This window comes from Myripristis murdjan, chromosome 5, assembly GCF_902150065.1.
Source record: "Myripristis murdjan chromosome 5, fMyrMur1.1, whole genome shotgun sequence".
Classification (NCBI taxonomy): Eukaryota; Metazoa; Chordata; class Actinopteri; order Holocentriformes; family Holocentridae; genus Myripristis; species Myripristis murdjan.
In genome coordinates this window covers 19,920,515-19,936,183 of record NC_043984.1, presented here as the reverse complement: position 1 = coordinate 19,936,183, position 15,669 = coordinate 19,920,515, and the positions used below count along the sequence as shown (strand labels likewise).

The 15,669-nt window shown below is 40.8% G+C and overlaps 1 protein-coding gene across 2 annotated transcripts; it reads left to right on the top strand.

Annotated features, from left to right (window-relative positions):
• The first annotated feature begins 930 nt into the window (after positions 1 to 930).
• Positions 931 to 8,245, top strand: LOC115359453 (ADP-ribosylation factor 3). Of its 2 annotated transcripts, none has more exons than XM_030051956.1 (5): positions 931 to 974; positions 3,298 to 3,565; positions 3,719 to 3,829; positions 3,981 to 4,105; positions 5,888 to 8,245. In XM_030051956.1, exons 2-5 carry the CDS (start codon positions 3,418 to 3,420, stop codon positions 6,047 to 6,049), a joined length of 546 nt encoding a protein of 181 aa, XP_029907816.1. In that variant the 5' UTR covers positions 931 to 974; positions 3,298 to 3,417; the 3' UTR covers positions 6,050 to 8,245. The 2 variants fall into 2 exon arrangements, with proteins under 2 accessions (XP_029907816.1, XP_029907817.1); XM_030051957.1 differs by lacking the exon at positions 931 to 974 and adding an exon at positions 977 to 1,054.
• Positions 8,246 to 15,669: the final 7,424 nt, after the last annotated feature.

Genomic DNA, 15,669 nt, shown 5'->3' with positions numbered 1-15,669 from the left:
CAAAGAGACTGGTGAATAAGATTCCTATTTGTGAATCACATCACAGTAACTTTATAAATAGTGACTACATGACACTAAACTAGTTCCTTTCACTTATGCACTATGATGCATTTCCATCAGCAAATGCTCATGCAACAGATACTGATACTTCCAGTTTTTGATGCGTCCATCCATTTAAAAACTTCAGTCTGCTCCCCAGCTGTATCTTACACTGCCAATAAAGTCCTATGCAACACTGATGGCCATTTCGTCATTTCTGAAAACCCAAAACCTTCACACACATAAGAGGAAACTCAACTAGAAATCATTATGAGTGAAATTAAATTTATTGTACGTTCAAAATGCGTATCATTTTTCCAGTTTATTTATTCCAGTTAATGCATCATACCTGAAGTTGGTTATGATTAGCTACTACTATAACTACTTCAGTGGAGCAGGTTTGCAGCTCTTGAATCTCTTCTTGAGTGCATTTTATCCAGGGGACATGATAATAGTATCACCATTTAACTTGTGACTATTACATGTGAATGTTGTTCTTCAAATTTCTTTCAAATGACATATTAAACATTACATGACATGTTTTAAATAAATACATTTAACATGATATACATTTTTGAAATGAGAAATGTTAAAATAGTTTGGAAAATATTCATAATTCATTATAATTTTATTTACTGGTGTTTTCCCAAAATATGTAGGCTATTAATTTGAAAAGTTACACTTGAAAAGGACCTAAATGCATGTAAAATGGCTTTCACATGGCTAAAAATAAAAAGAGAATTTCTCCTACTGTCTCTTGACTTGTACCAACTGTCTCTCTTCCTCCTTTCACATCCTTTTAATAGGACTGTCGCCCCAATTTTTTTTTCTCTCTCTCCCTCCCTCCATGTCCGCACTCTCGCGAGATGTCACTTACTGCTGAGTTGTCCTCCGGAAAATATCGTGAGACATTTGTACGGGACTCATCAGCTAAGGTAAGTGAGGGTGCTGGCACAACCATCAACCCCCGAAAATATGTAGGCTATAGCGCTTGAGAAAACGTCGTGTGTGATGAGTATGTCCGCGTCGTGTTGCCTTTCTTGTGTGTTTTGCGTGTTTATGTTGCTATGGCAGCGGGGAGCGGGGTGTCGGGGAGCGGGATGCCAGCTGAAGTGATGAGCGGGTGAATGGGGTGGATCATGACAGCAGATGCTCGTTATGTCTCCTCAGTTCAGCGATGAAAGCAAAGCTAGGTTGTAAAACGTGTTTCTGCCACATCCTATAGTAAGTGTAAGGCAGGCGTGGCGGCTGGAGTAAACTGTGAGCCGGTAGGAGCAGCTAGAAAAGGGCCGATGTGTCGCGATGCTAATAACGAGAGGATACTCCTAGCATCCCTGGCTAGCGTTACCTGACTCAGCTAAGGATACACTAACACATAAGACTGCCATTACCATGGGCCTTCTGCTAAATCACCATTTTAAAGGGTAAAAACTTGAGTCCAGCTGAGTGGAGGGGGTGTGTGGCGGACAGCGGCGGTGTGGCGACCCCCTTCAGCACCACGGACAGCTCCAGATGGGCAGGGCGCCTGCATGGAGGCAGCTGGGATCCCTGCCCGCTTTATTTATTTGTTTTTCCTAAATTCCTCACCTTCTTAACCCAGCTAGTCTTTTTGGAGAGTCCGTTTGATCCCAGATTCACATTCAGATTTCAAGACTTTTCCTAATTTACTGGGGACAACTGTGGAAGCATGAACTTAATATGATGGCATGTTTTCAATGTCCTGGACACATTTTGTATGCATCAGTGTTTCTCTGGGGCCAGTTTGAGCCCAGGCATTTTTTTTTAAGCTGTATGAAACATATAAGAAATGCCAACATTTCCCTCAAATTTGTGTTAGTTGTTTTGGATGACACTGAGGAACTATAACATGCCATTTATAATCGGCAAAAAACTTCCCTTTGCTATAGGGCCCTTGTCAAACTTAACCATACCTGTGGTAGTGTGAGAACCACTTACAGTTAATGTGATATTTTGGAGGGGAAAAACATGATTTCCACAAGAACTCTGACACATAAGAGGGGGGTAAGTAGGGAGGTTATGTTTTATTTGGAGGGCTACTTAAGTAGTCAACAAGAGACATAAAGTACCTGACTCATAAACGTGGGTAACAGTTTTTATTTTAATAATTTCCTCAAGGTTTCAGTTACCGGAGTTAAAATGACCCCAGTTGATAAAAGATGTTATTAAATTTGAAAATAACAGGAGGTTAAATTTCTTGTTGTGGTCAAGAGATTAGCAGGCCTTCACGGGAAGGGTGGCTATATTAAACGTATGACCATGAAGACTTTCACATACTGTAAAAAAAAAAAAAAAAAAAAAAATACACATAACAATTTGTTTACAATAATGTGCACAATATGTATAAATTAATTCAGAACATTATTCATTTATTTATTAGTAAAGACACATTTTAATACATCAGTGTGCAAGGGCATTTCTCTTACTTTCCAGCAGCTGCTGAAAAGTAACACAAATGTGCGTACATACATGTACCTCTGTCCTACTCTTGGTCAGCAACAGTATTTGCAAGTATATCCAGAATCTATTTTTGACCACTCATCATATTTCATGTGCATGTGTTCATTGCTTTGTGTAATTCTACATGATGTGTTTCATGTGTCAAAAGCCTGTACAAATGTGCTACATGTGTCCAATTGCTTTATGTTTTGATGTATAACTGAACATTATATGTTGGAACTGTATGTGAAATGTCTTAGTTCTTCACATGTTTCAGGCCAGGCGGCTGTGTGTGTTGGGGTTTCGTTGGATTGGGTTGAGCCAGGCCTGCTAAACTAGGGCATTCTGCATGTGCTCTGAGGGTTGGGTGCTCTGGCGGGCTCACATTTGAAGGCAAAAAGAGAGAGAAGGGTCTGAACAGATTGTGCTACTGCCTGGAGTCATGGCACTAGAGTGAATATCCTCCATCGTCTCCATGATTGCAATGGTGTGGGTAAATAGTCTTGCTTGCACCTGTTTCATGGTGTGCTTGTAGGAATGAGGTTTTCTTGCATGCCGTTGATTTGGTATATGATATAGCTTTTTTTTTTGGGATAGGATGCTCGTGTTTGGGTGAGCTGCAGGATTCCCACCATTTCATCATGTTGGCCTGACAGAAAGCTATTACATTATTCCACTGCTGACTTATGAATAATTCTCTATGTACCAACATGAAAGAATTTAGACTTTTGTCATGCATTGCTTGTTCAACATGATTTTTACCTAAGCATTAATAAATAGCGACTTGTTGTTTCCTTTCAGCCCTCCATCCTCGTACATTCCTGATATTTAACTGGACAACCAAGACTTTAGACTTGGCTGAAAGGCATTAAATATCCCGACTGTAGCTGCACTCCAAGGCTGAAGAACCTCATCTGAATCATGGGGAACATTTTTGGGAATTTGCTGAAGAGCCTTATAGGAAAGAAGGAGATGAGGATTTTAATGGTGGGGCTCGACGCTGCGGGAAAAACTACAATCCTTTACAAACTCAAACTGGGTGAAATAGTCACTACAATCCCAACCATTGGTAAGTGAACAGACAAAGTACCAGTGCAGCTGCTGTTATATTTAAGCTGTCGGGGTAATCTTTTCTAACCTTAAACTTGTCTCTTCAGGCACGTTAATGATAGATCACCATGGCGACTAATGTGTTTGCTGCGGTCTTGCTCTTGTTTTCAAGGGTTCAATGTGGAGACAGTGGAATACAAGAACATCAGCTTCACTGTGTGGGACGTGGGTGGGCAAGACAAGATCCGTCCCCTGTGGAGACACTACTTCCAGAACACACAGGGTGAGCAGAGTTAATCACAGGGCTAAATGCTTTTACTCAGGATGAACTGCCCTCCTTTCTCGCAGGAATGAAATTCTTTCCTTCCTCTTTGTTTTCCTCTTTATCTTCCTCTCTCTGCTCCATATTCTTCCTCTCTCTCCCTCTCGGTCAGGTCTTATTTTTGTGGTGGACAGTAACGATAGGGAGCGCGTCAATGAAGCAAGGGAGGAGCTGATGAGGATGCTGGCCGAGGATGAGCTGAGAGATGCAGTGCTCCTTGTGTTCGCCAATAAGCAGGCAAGAAACCCATACACTGTTGCATGCATACATACGCATAGATACACACACACATACACACAGACATGCAAACATACCTGCTGGGTTGTAGTGGAGGGTAAACACACCGAAACTCATCCACTGCACTTGCTATTTTATTTTTATTTGTGTTATTAGATTATTTACCAGCTATTTCAAACTAATGTAATTCTGTATTATCCAAATTCAAAGGTTACACTGAGAAATTATGAGCATGAGCCATAAAATCAGGTCTTCAGCCATATATTACTATTATGCAAGACTGTTTACTAGTTTACTAGGACTGGGCAATATATTGATGTTGCATCAATTATAATCGATATTTTACCAGTATTGTGATATTAGACTAGATATAGTCTGTACTTATGTCACATCATAATTTTGTAATGTGGCATTTCCTGTTTTTTAAGGCTGCATTACAGTAAAGGGATGCAATTTTCTGAACTTATTCGACTGTTTTAGCTCTTCTATTCTTTGCCTCTTCCTGCTTGGTCATCATATCCACATTACTAATAACTGTTTATCAAAAATCTCGTGTGTGCAAATATGTAACCAGCACTAATATTTCACCAATATCACCACAATATCAATACTGAGGTATTCAGTCAGTGATAATGTGATATTTGATTTTGTCCACATCACCCAGTCGGAGAGTTTACCCACCTTTTTATTTTGCACTACATCACTGCTTGAGTATAATCATTTGCACTCATACATTACATACAACAGCAAACCACACAGCCATGCCAAACATGCACAAACTCTCAAACCCAGTGGTTCCCAACCCTCAAATTGATGCACATCAGGCCGGGACCCATATTTGATAAGATTTAGTTACTGAATAAGTGTCTATACCAGAGACCTGCGGGCCAAATCAGGCCACTAGCACGTCTCATCCGGCGCCCAAGATGTTCTGGAGGGAAGGGGGAAAGAAAACACATTTTGAAATATTATTTTTTAAAACTGAAATATTTGCATTCAGTTATTATCAACTACATGTAATAAGAAAAATAAGAGATTTCTATGATAAATTGCTAAATGAATTATCAATGATAAATTATGACACATTAATTAGACCTAGCACTATAAGCTATCCATCAGCTGGAAGAAAAGGAAAACCCTGCAGGTTAGTCATTGTGTCATGTTAGTTTAGTCAACCTGCTGTCAAAAAGTTTCCTCTGGGAGGTAAATGGCAAACCTGTACGCTGTATATTTGTTGCATTTCTCTTCTCTGTTTTATGTAATTCTACATGATGTGTTATTTTCATGAACCAACATGCAATTTCCCATTGATTGATGGGCTACAAACTGATTGATTTAAAATATTAAATCATAAATGTAGGCCAAAATATCCATGTGTCGACTCTGTGTCAAACACTGGTCGACACTGTGTCAAAAAATAATCCGGCCCCCATTAGGTTGCATTTGAACAAATGCAGCTCACCACCTAATATGAGTCTGACACCCCTGGTCTATAATGTAGGTTTGCAGATTAACAGTGAAGAGTGTTACCTTTTTGTCAGTGAAATTAAAATATTCCCATTTTTTCTGGGCACCTTCTGGAACCCCCTCAAGGACCTCTAGGGGTCCCCGGGCCCCAGGTTGAGTACCACTGCTCAAACCAAACCACACAGTCAGCTGTGATCTGTCTTTTCTTGAGGCTGCCTGTAACCAGGGGCGTTACTGTTAACCTTCTTGGACTTCGTAGATGTTAGGACTGCAGGGCGATAATCTCACCTCACTGAGCTCTCGTCTCTGTGACAGGACTTGCCGAACGCCATGAATGCTGCTGAGATCACAGACAAGTTGGGGTTACACTCCCTGCGCCACCGTAACTGGTACATCCAGGCCACCTGCGCCACCAGCGGTGACGGCCTCTATGAGGGTCTTGATTGGCTGGCCAATCAACTCAAGAACAAGAAGTAAGAAGAGAATCGGGAGAACCAACAGGGCTCCCCACCGGCATTTATTTTTCATTTTTTAAATTTTTGTTTTTTATTTGGCGGGGGGGGAGGGGTGAAAGGGGTTTTGGTTGATAGGTGCAAGGTAAGATCATCAGGGTTTGGGGGAGACTTTACTTTGTTGTTTTTCTGTCTGTTGAAGTTCTTAATAGTTTTCAGTGCTTATTGAAAACAGATTCTCATGTATTTCATGTTTAACCACATACACACATACACACTAACCGTAAGCAATCACAGCAGACACTTGCTTTCCCTGTGTCCACCTCTCGTCAGAGGGTGAAATGTATGTTAGTCTCTAGGTGCTGTAACTAGTCAAGTGTGACTCCACTGAGTCAGCAGTGAGTCAAATAGGACTTTTTGTTGACTATGTATTTTCATTTGTCAGTAACTACTTGTCCATACTGAGAGCTGTTCTGTGTCAGTTGCACTTCCTGTTTTTCTTCTTCCCCATGAGGTAACAGAAACTTGTTTGAGAACAATCACAGTTGGCAGATTCTTGTCACCTTAAGCTTAAATCTTTTGCTCTTCTCTTTTTTTAATTTTTAAATTTTTTTTTTTATTTTTTGCCAGCAACGGTGAGGCACTTTGATACTCACATGATGATGTGTGTGTTTGTATGTGTATGTGTATGTATGTGTGTGTGTGTTTGTATGTGTGTGCATGAGCAGCCTAATCAATATTAAACACAAAACACAGCTCTGTCTCAAAAACAGAAAGTGAAATAACATTGTATTTTCCCATTGCGCATCCTCTTACTGCCTCCTGTTTTGCTAATCTTTTGATATATATTGTTTGATTCTCCCTGTATGGTGAGATCAAGCACAGGAGACTATCTTTTTCAATATGTAAACATAGCCTTTTCATGGCTGCCTGAAGCGCACGTGTCTTGTTTACTCCACACAGTAGCTGTCATCGCCGCTGTCGCACACTGCTCCATCCTCTGAGCTGCATGGATGTTGGCGCTGTAGTTGAAAACCTGCTCGTAGATTTCGATGGTGTTCTGGAGCTTTCTATAGTTGGATGCAGAAACTAACCAAACCACAGATTTCTGCTCTCCTGTGCTAAATATAGTCAGCTTTACAACATGGTCTCTGATGTCAGCATGCACATCTGCACATGACGTACAGATGTGCATGCAGGGATGTGTGTCACTTGTCTGCCTTGTGTGTCCATGTGAGCAATCAAACTGCATCAGGTTGCTCTCACTTGTGTGTTTGAGTCTCAAACTTTGAGTTGCATATCGGGATGATTTTAAATTTTTTTTTTTTTTCTCGGTCTAAGCTGATGGCTGTTTATTATTGAATGTGAATATTGTTGATGAATCTATAATGGCTGTAATGATATTTATTTGACATACATATTCCTTTCTTTCAGTTGTGTCCCGGCATTGATTATTTTTGAAAGCAAGCAGGGTCGGCAAATCAGTATCTTGCTGTTGTGTTTTGCAGAGATTCATCAGCACATCAAAAACTCACTTAAAAACAACCAACAAGTTGCTCTGTCACCACTAATACCAGCAGATATCTAGATATTTCTGACAATAAAAGTATTACTTTGTGCCATACATGGGTACTGTTACTCATCTAGTAGAGCACTTGTTACAGTAGAAGATAATAACCACCATACATACTAATCAGTGCATCATTTCTATTCAGCATCTATTGTACGTTTAATCAGTTGAGTTTGTGGCCTTATATTTTGTCATGTAAAAAATTATACTGTACTTCAAGCCAATTTACATCAACCAGTTTCATTTTGATTTAAATCACATATATTTATCTATAAAGAATGATTTACATACAGTATTTATTTCTCTATGCCCTCAAAAGGCAGGTTTTGCGCCACAGTTCAAGATGAGTAGACAAAGGTTTTGTCCTAGTATCTTTTGTTTTGCAAGTATACTTGATTCATATTTTGTGGTAAAAAATTTTTTTGTGTGTTTTGGGGTGGAAAAAAAAACTTTGATGTAGACTGTGTCTGTGAAACAATGATAATCAGTGCGACAAAATATATACTTCTTGATGATTCATTCTGTACTGTTCTAGTTACACGAGTAGATTTAAAATGGTGAAGACCATGTTTCAATGCTGAATGCATGGGCACACCTGTATGTGATGTAAGAAAAAATCCGGCTGTATTAAAAATAAACCCATTTTCTGTATGGCCTGTGTCATCAGCTTGGAGTCATTATTACTGGTGTAATTGGCTGGTATTTACAGGGGACAAAGATCCTGCTGTAACACACTTTCACCAGAAGAGGGCGGTCTTTACCAATACTGTTTCCCAAATTTTAAATCAGTGTGGTTCAAAATGATACGAAGAGTTGTTTTTGAAGTTGTTTTTTTAAATCCGTTTTTCACTCATAACTTTGTCATTCAATATCTTTCAAAGTGAAATCATTTTGTTAATCAGGGAGATGAGTTACTCTTAGTTCTTCAAGAAGTACCTTAATTTATTTAGTTAGTTATTTTTTGATGAAGTCAGTGTATGCTGAACCACTACTATGTTTCCCTGAAGGTGCTCAGTGCAGCGACCTTTTATTGCCTCTGTGATAACAGTGAAGAAATGTCTCAAGTGCGCCTTCCTGGCAGAGACAACAGAGGTGAAACATTAACCCCTCCTAGTTTTCCAAATGGCTTTGCCTGAGAAGGAGGAGGAGGATCACTTTTTCTGAAACGTTTCTGGTGAACTGGTGATATTTCTCAGGCGAATGATTTTGTGTTATTAAACCAATACAGAGAGAGAGAGAGAGAGAGAGAGAGAGAGAGAGAGAGAGAGAGAGAGAGAGAGAGAGAGAGAGAGAGAGAGAGGTGAGGAGGGTCGGGAGTGGAGGGACTGGCGCTGCAGGCAGAGCCAGTTTCCAGAGAGCCCGTGTGACTCACTCGCGACGCTCGAGTCGTGGGTGAAGTTCGAGTGACAAACTAACAGGACGACGAGAGATAAGAGTTCAGTTTCTGACCAAACCTGAAGTCAAGTCTGTGCTCAGGAAAAACACTTCCTGTCATGCCCACAATGCCTGCCCTGTCTGTCGCTCACAGGTGGAAAGTAAACAAGTACATTAACTCAAGTAATGTATTTAAGTAGCCTACAGCTTTGACTTGGGTCTCTGCATTTTGTGAGACTTCATACTTTTATTCCACCACATTTCAAAGCGAAATATTGTACTTTTTATTGCACCAGATTTATTCTGGCTACTATAGTCAGATTTATATGCAAAACCTCCAAAAGTATGATGCATTGATAGAGTTGTAAAAAGTCAACAGTATATGGCGTACTACGACGTTGAACATTGAAATATTTCTCACAGGTTAATGCATCAATAACAACACTCTGAGAGGAATCACTTATTATAACTTTCTTTTGTTTGTTTGTTTGTTTGTTTTACGTTTCATTCTTTCTTATGATTTACTGCTAATACTTCTATTCTTTTACGTAAGTAAACTTTGAATGCAGGACTTTTACTGAGTGTTTTTCAGTTACACCGCTGCTATTTTTTTTTTTTTTTTTTTTTTTTTTTTTTTTTTTTGGAGACCGAGTGGAGGGCGTTGAGAGAGGAGATATGAGTTACGGTGGAGTAATGTGTTCAATAGGTGACCTTTGAGGCTACGTGGGTGACAACAAGAGACTCACCTGCCCTGACTAGTTCATCAGTGTGACGCAAAAAGTCAACATGAACTAAAACAGTATTTGTGCTTGGATAACTGAACAATAATAGTCCATTTTATAAAGCATGATATTTGGAAGGATGCAAGTGAGTCTCAAGTCTCTGAAGATCTTTCCGTTTTGATAGTGGCCTAACACAAATATTAAAAAAAAAAAAAATCTGGAGTGAATGGTCCTTATGAAATGGTTATCAAATGTTTTTTTTTTGTTTGTTTGTTTGTTTTTTTGTTAAGGAGTACAGCACTAAGAGCGAAGTTTAAAAGCTCTTATAGCTTAGGCCTACTCACAATGCTCACCTGAATCTTTTCAGTTTCAAGTTTGGGAACCAGTTTGTGTGGAGCAACAGACAATAAAGAGTTACATCCACTGTGAGGACGGTCCTGCTGTCTAAGCACATCGCAGAAGACCATCTGAGTCAATGCGTGTTCAGGTGGGGCTCGCCTCCCATGACTGTGGTTCAAGTTTTTGGGGCAAGATGCTGCAAGACCTAGTCTTTCTTCTTCAATTTTGCAGGGCATTGTGATTGTGAACACAATGTTACTTGTGATATGGGCTTATGTGGCATTTTCCTGCATTTTTTCCACTTATGAAAAATATTATTTAATGTTTTTTTTAGTAGGATATTAGTGGGCCCCTTGTAGAGAGTCGACGAAGCGGTGACTCCTCATTCTGCGTGGTGGAGAATAAGTAGAACGGAGTGGATTCTCTCTTTAGCCTTCACTTGGCATATTTATTGTGCATCATATAACATTGCACGAACACGACTGCTCCGCAGTCCATCATTTCTTCTCAACCGCACACGCATGATTGGAGCGCGCTACCTGTGCGTCAGCGTGATGACATCATCACATTATCATAATAACACAACAGAATGTCAACAGGACATTTAGTACAATAATACAGAGTAAGGGCGCATTTATAGAACAGTACTTAACACCCCCACTCGCACTTAGCTCACTGGGTTACCTGAAAACAACAATAATAACAAGGTTCCCTCTTAGGCAAATAAAAACAAATACACTCTGCACTTTGCACATCTAAGTGCCAAACATCTCCTGAGCAAATCTTCTTAACTTTAGTTTAGTGGCTGGTTTTGTCAACACATCAGCAACCATTTGCTCAGTAGGACAGTACTCCAATATTATCCTTCCACTATTTACATGTTCCCTGATGAAGTGGTACTTGATATCTATATGCTTGCACCTTTGCCTGTTTACTGGGTTCCTGGCTAGTGCAATAGTACCCTGGTTGTCTTCGTATACTTTTGTCTGTGCATACTGGTATCTGTCTATGCCTCCTAGTAGCTGTTCTAAGTAAATACATTCCTGTATGGCTGATGCTAAAGACATGTACTCTGCCTCACATGTAGATAAAGCTACTGTTGGTTGTTTTCTCGTTTTCCATGAGATGAGAGAGCTTCCCCCACTCATGCTGACACAATATCCTGTTGTACTATGTCTGTCTGTTACGTCTGATGCCCAGTCAGCATCACAATACACTCTGAGACCTAGTCTCTCTGTGTTGTTTCTTTTGAAGCATAACTCCTTCCCTGTAGTACCTTTCAGGTATCTGAATACATGTTTAACTGTGTTCCAGTGTTCTTCTGTTGGATCAGCAAAGTGTTGAGATAGTTTACTGACCACATAACTTAGATCTGGTCGAGTGCATGTGGACAAGTAAATTAAACTTCCCACTGCTTCTCTATACTTCCTTGTCTCTTTCATTATCTGAGCATCCTCTGAGTACTCAAGTTTTGACTCACATGGGGTCTCTCTGGGCCTGCAATCCTGCATTTCAAATCTGTCCAGTATCTTGTTCACATACCTCTTCTGAGACATTGTAACCTGGCCCTCTGTTTGGTTAAAGTCTATCCCCAAGAAATGATTCAATCTCCCCAAGTCTTTCATCTTAAACCTGTTTGCAAGCATTTTCTTTACATTGTTCAGTACACCTTCATTACTAGCTGCTATAATGAGATCATCTACCCATATAAGCAAGATCACCTTTCCATTCTTGTTTTCTCTTATGTACACACAGTGATCTGCAGGATTTTGTTCAAAACCATTTTCACTCAAATATGTATGTAGTATCACATTCCAATTTCTGCCTGACTGCTTTAAACCATATAGAGACTTCTGTAGTTTACACACCATCTTTTCACCATTTTCAGACTCTTTTTCATAACCTTCTGGTTGCTCCATATATATATCACAGTCAATTGGTGCATGCAAATAGGCTGTCTTAACATCCATTTGGTGTAAAACAAGATTCTCCTGCGCTGCCTTTTGCATTACTACTCTCACACTCGTCATATCAGCTGTAGGTGAGAATGTCTCCTCATAATCAGTCCCTTGTTTTTGACTGTAGCCTTTTGCTACAAATCTTGCTTTGTACTTGTCTGACCCATCAATGTCACTTTTGAGTGCATAGACCCATTTACCCCCCACTACCTGTTTACCCGGTGGTAACTGGGTGAGGCTGAAGGTCTTGTTCTCCTCCAGTGATCTCATTTCTTCGTCCATTGCATTTCTCCACTGCTTGGACTTTGTTGACACAATGGCGTCCTGGTAGGTTTGAGGAATGTCACATACAGCTCTGTAACAAAAATCCACGCATGTTATCAGTTTGTCAACTGTGTCCTCAGTCTCAAACTCCTGCAGGTGACTTGGAAGTCTCCTGTTTCTTGGTGGGTTCTTTCTGGTTACAGTCTCGGTGGCTCTACCCCGCGGTGTACGTTCAGTCATGTCAGGTAGAGTCCCGTAAACATCACTTTGAGTACACTCATCTGGTACATTTACACATTCATTATCAACATTTTCATCCTTGTTGACTCTGGGATGTATCTCTTTATCACTACATTCTATGTGTGACTCAGGCATTTGTGTTTCTTTTTCTTTGGCTGCTTCAGTGAATTTCACCAATCTGTGCTTCTGAACCTTTTCTTTATCTGGATAGTATAACAGGTAAGCTGGGCTGTTTTTGTCATATCCCACGAACACACCCTGCTCGCACCTAGACTCTAGCTTGTCCTTTTCTTGTTTATAGGCAAAACACACTGACCCAAACTTCTGTAGTTTGGATACATTTGGTTCTCTGCCATTTAAGAGTTCGTATGGTGTTTTCTTTGTACGCCTGCTGTAGCATCTGTTTCTTATATAAGCTGCAGTCTGGATAGCATAGTTCCACAGTTTGTCTGGTAGCTTACTGTCTATGAGAAAACACCTGCCCATATCATACAGTGTTCGCCACCCTCTCTCTGCAGTGCCATTTTGGTGGGGTGAATACGGTGCAGACGTCTCATGTCTTATTCTGTTCTTCCTCAACATTGCTTGAAAGTCTCGACTTGTAAACTCAGTGCCGTTGTCTGAACGGATACATTTTACTTCTCCATAAGGTGCAATGTCTGCCAAAAACTGTTCTGTGGCTTGTATGGTATCACTCTTAGATTTCAGAAAATACACCAATATGGTACCTGAGTAGTCATCTATGAAACACTGTGCATATCTGTGCCCTTCTATGCTCGGTGTACGCATGGGACCCGCTAAATCAGTATGTACTAGTTCTAGGGGCTTCTGAGCCTTACTGTCTGGCTCCCTGTTCCTTGTCTGGGTGAATTTTCCCTGTGTGCATATCTCACAAAATGCTGGTTTTACCGCATTTCCCTTAATTTCCATGCCCTTCACTACACCTTGTAAGTTTTGTACGTCATCATAGTTACAATGACCTAAAATCTCGTGCCAAGTTTGCACATCATGACACACACATTGTTTACATTGATCAATAACATTCTTTTCAACAGTTGGCAAGTAAAACAGGTTACCACTCTCATGGATATCAAACCTGCTACCATCTTTGGTAATCATGTGACTGTTCTCTTTCATGAAGGTGATGGTTGCCCCTCCATTTGTTGCTCTTGCCACCGAAAAGATGTTGTGGGGATATGACGGTATGTACAGCGCCTCTCTCAGCTGCGCTGTCTGCTGTCGTCCGGTGCTGTCTTGTATGTAGATCACCGCTGTTCCTCTGCGTTGTGCTATTCCGCTGCATTTTGTCCCGTCGGCCAATTCCACTGAATGGGATCCAGGCTTGAATGAGTCATCAAAGTTCTTGAATTTCCCAATGTCATTCACGATATGGGATGTAGCTCCCCCATCCACCATGATACCTTTCATTTTCACGTTGGCTGGTGGTCTCTCCTTCACGTGCTTGACCTTGAAGAACTGGTCCTGGTCGCCAGTCTCTTCCTCTGTGACTCGTCTTGCTCCATCTTGGGTCCCCTTTTTCCTGCATATGGACTCCTGGTGTGTGTTGCTCCTGCAGTGGCCACACCACACCTTTCTGGAGCATCCTCTTGACTTGTGCCCTTTTGTTCCACACTTGTAGCATATCAGGTCAGCAACATCTTCACCTTTTCTATTGTTGGTGTGCTTCTTGGTGGAGCCTCGGCCTGGCTTCACACAGGTCTTCATCACGTTGTCCGCAGAGTCTGCTGGTTTGATTTTCTCAGCCTCTTCATAGATCCGTAGCCTTCTCTTGAAGTCTGTGAATGTAACTGTATCTTCGTTCTGTGTTACATGCACGGCTAGCGGCTTGAAAGAATCTGGTAGGCCATTTAGCATCATGGCTATAGTGAGTCCATCACTCATGGTCTCACCCGCATCCCGCAGAGCAGTAATGAGGTTCTCTGCTCTTATCATATAGTCTGTAACACTCTCGTTCTCTGTCATGCTTAGCTTAGTCAACGATGTGTACAAGCTTATAATTCTGGGTTTGCTTTTACTTGAATAATGTTCTCTCAGCATTTTGAGGGCTTTCCTTCCGTTATCAGCTGCATCATGTCTGATCAGCGACAGGCTCTTATCATCCAACAGTCTAATGAGCTCTGCATAACAGTCCGCATTCTTAGCGGCATCCTGCGTCAGTTGATCCGCGCTGGCGTCGGCTGCGGGCTCATTCAAAATTGTCCATTTTAGCTTGCGAATGTGCAAGTGGCCCAGGAATCTTGTTTCCCATAGTTCATATTTTTCTTCTGAACCATCGAATAAAAGTTGTCCTGCAATGATTCCTGCGGTTGTACTTGCCATCGTCGCCGACATGCGCCAAATTTTACTAGGCGTCAACTAGCCTCTTTGCTAATTTGCTAAAACACTTTAACTTGTTAGGCTAGCTCGTTAGCTTCTTTATCGTTTGCGTTATGTGTGTCGCAACTCACGTTTTACTTCTTCCGAGAATCTTAATATGTCTACTTATCTCCAAGCTGGTACACGTAGTTTTTCTGGTGGCCTAGTACGAGTTCCACGTTAATACTTCGCGGTAACTTCTTCCGATACTAGCCAACTTTACTTTAGCTTGTGTCCAAACTTTTCCCCTGGGCCCATAACCTGTAGAGAGTCGACGAAGCGGTGACTCCTCATTCTGCGTGGTGGAGAATAAGTAGAACGGAGTGGATTCTCTCTTTAGCCTTCACTTGGCATATTTATTGTGCATCATATAACATTGCACGAACACGACTGCTCCGCAGTCCATCATTTCTTCTCAACCGCACACGCATGATTGGAGCGCGCTACCTGTGCGTCAGCGTGATGACATCATCACATTATCATAATAACACAACAGAATGTCAACAGGACATTTAGTACAATAATACAGAGTAAGGGCGCATTTATAGAACAGTACTTAACACCCCTACACAATTTATGTCAGCGTAATTTAAGATTTTATTCCGCATGTCATGCAAATGTGCATGACATGGGACCAAATGTTTTATTTATTTATTTTTAACAAATTATACAGACCTACTACCTATCACCTTTCACAAAACTATAGATTACTTATGCATGTTTTTTTTTTTTTGTTTTTTTTTTTGCGATCACCTCACGTCACTGTTTGTGAAGGACAAAAACACTCGTTGGCATTTCCCTG

Excerpts from the sequence above, each read along its gene's own strand:
- LOC115359453 (XM_030051956.1), top strand. The coding sequence starts at position 3,418 with ATGGGGAACATTTTTGGGAATTTGCTGAAGAGCCTTATAGGAAAGAAG. Across the intron at positions 3,566-3,718 it reads CACTACAATCCCAACCATTG|GGTTCAATGTGGAGACAGTG; the intron begins GTAAGTGAACAG and ends CTTGTTTTCAAG. Across the intron at positions 3,830-3,980 it reads CTACTTCCAGAACACACAGG|GTCTTATTTTTGTGGTGGAC; the intron begins GTGAGCAGAGTT and ends CCTCTCGGTCAG.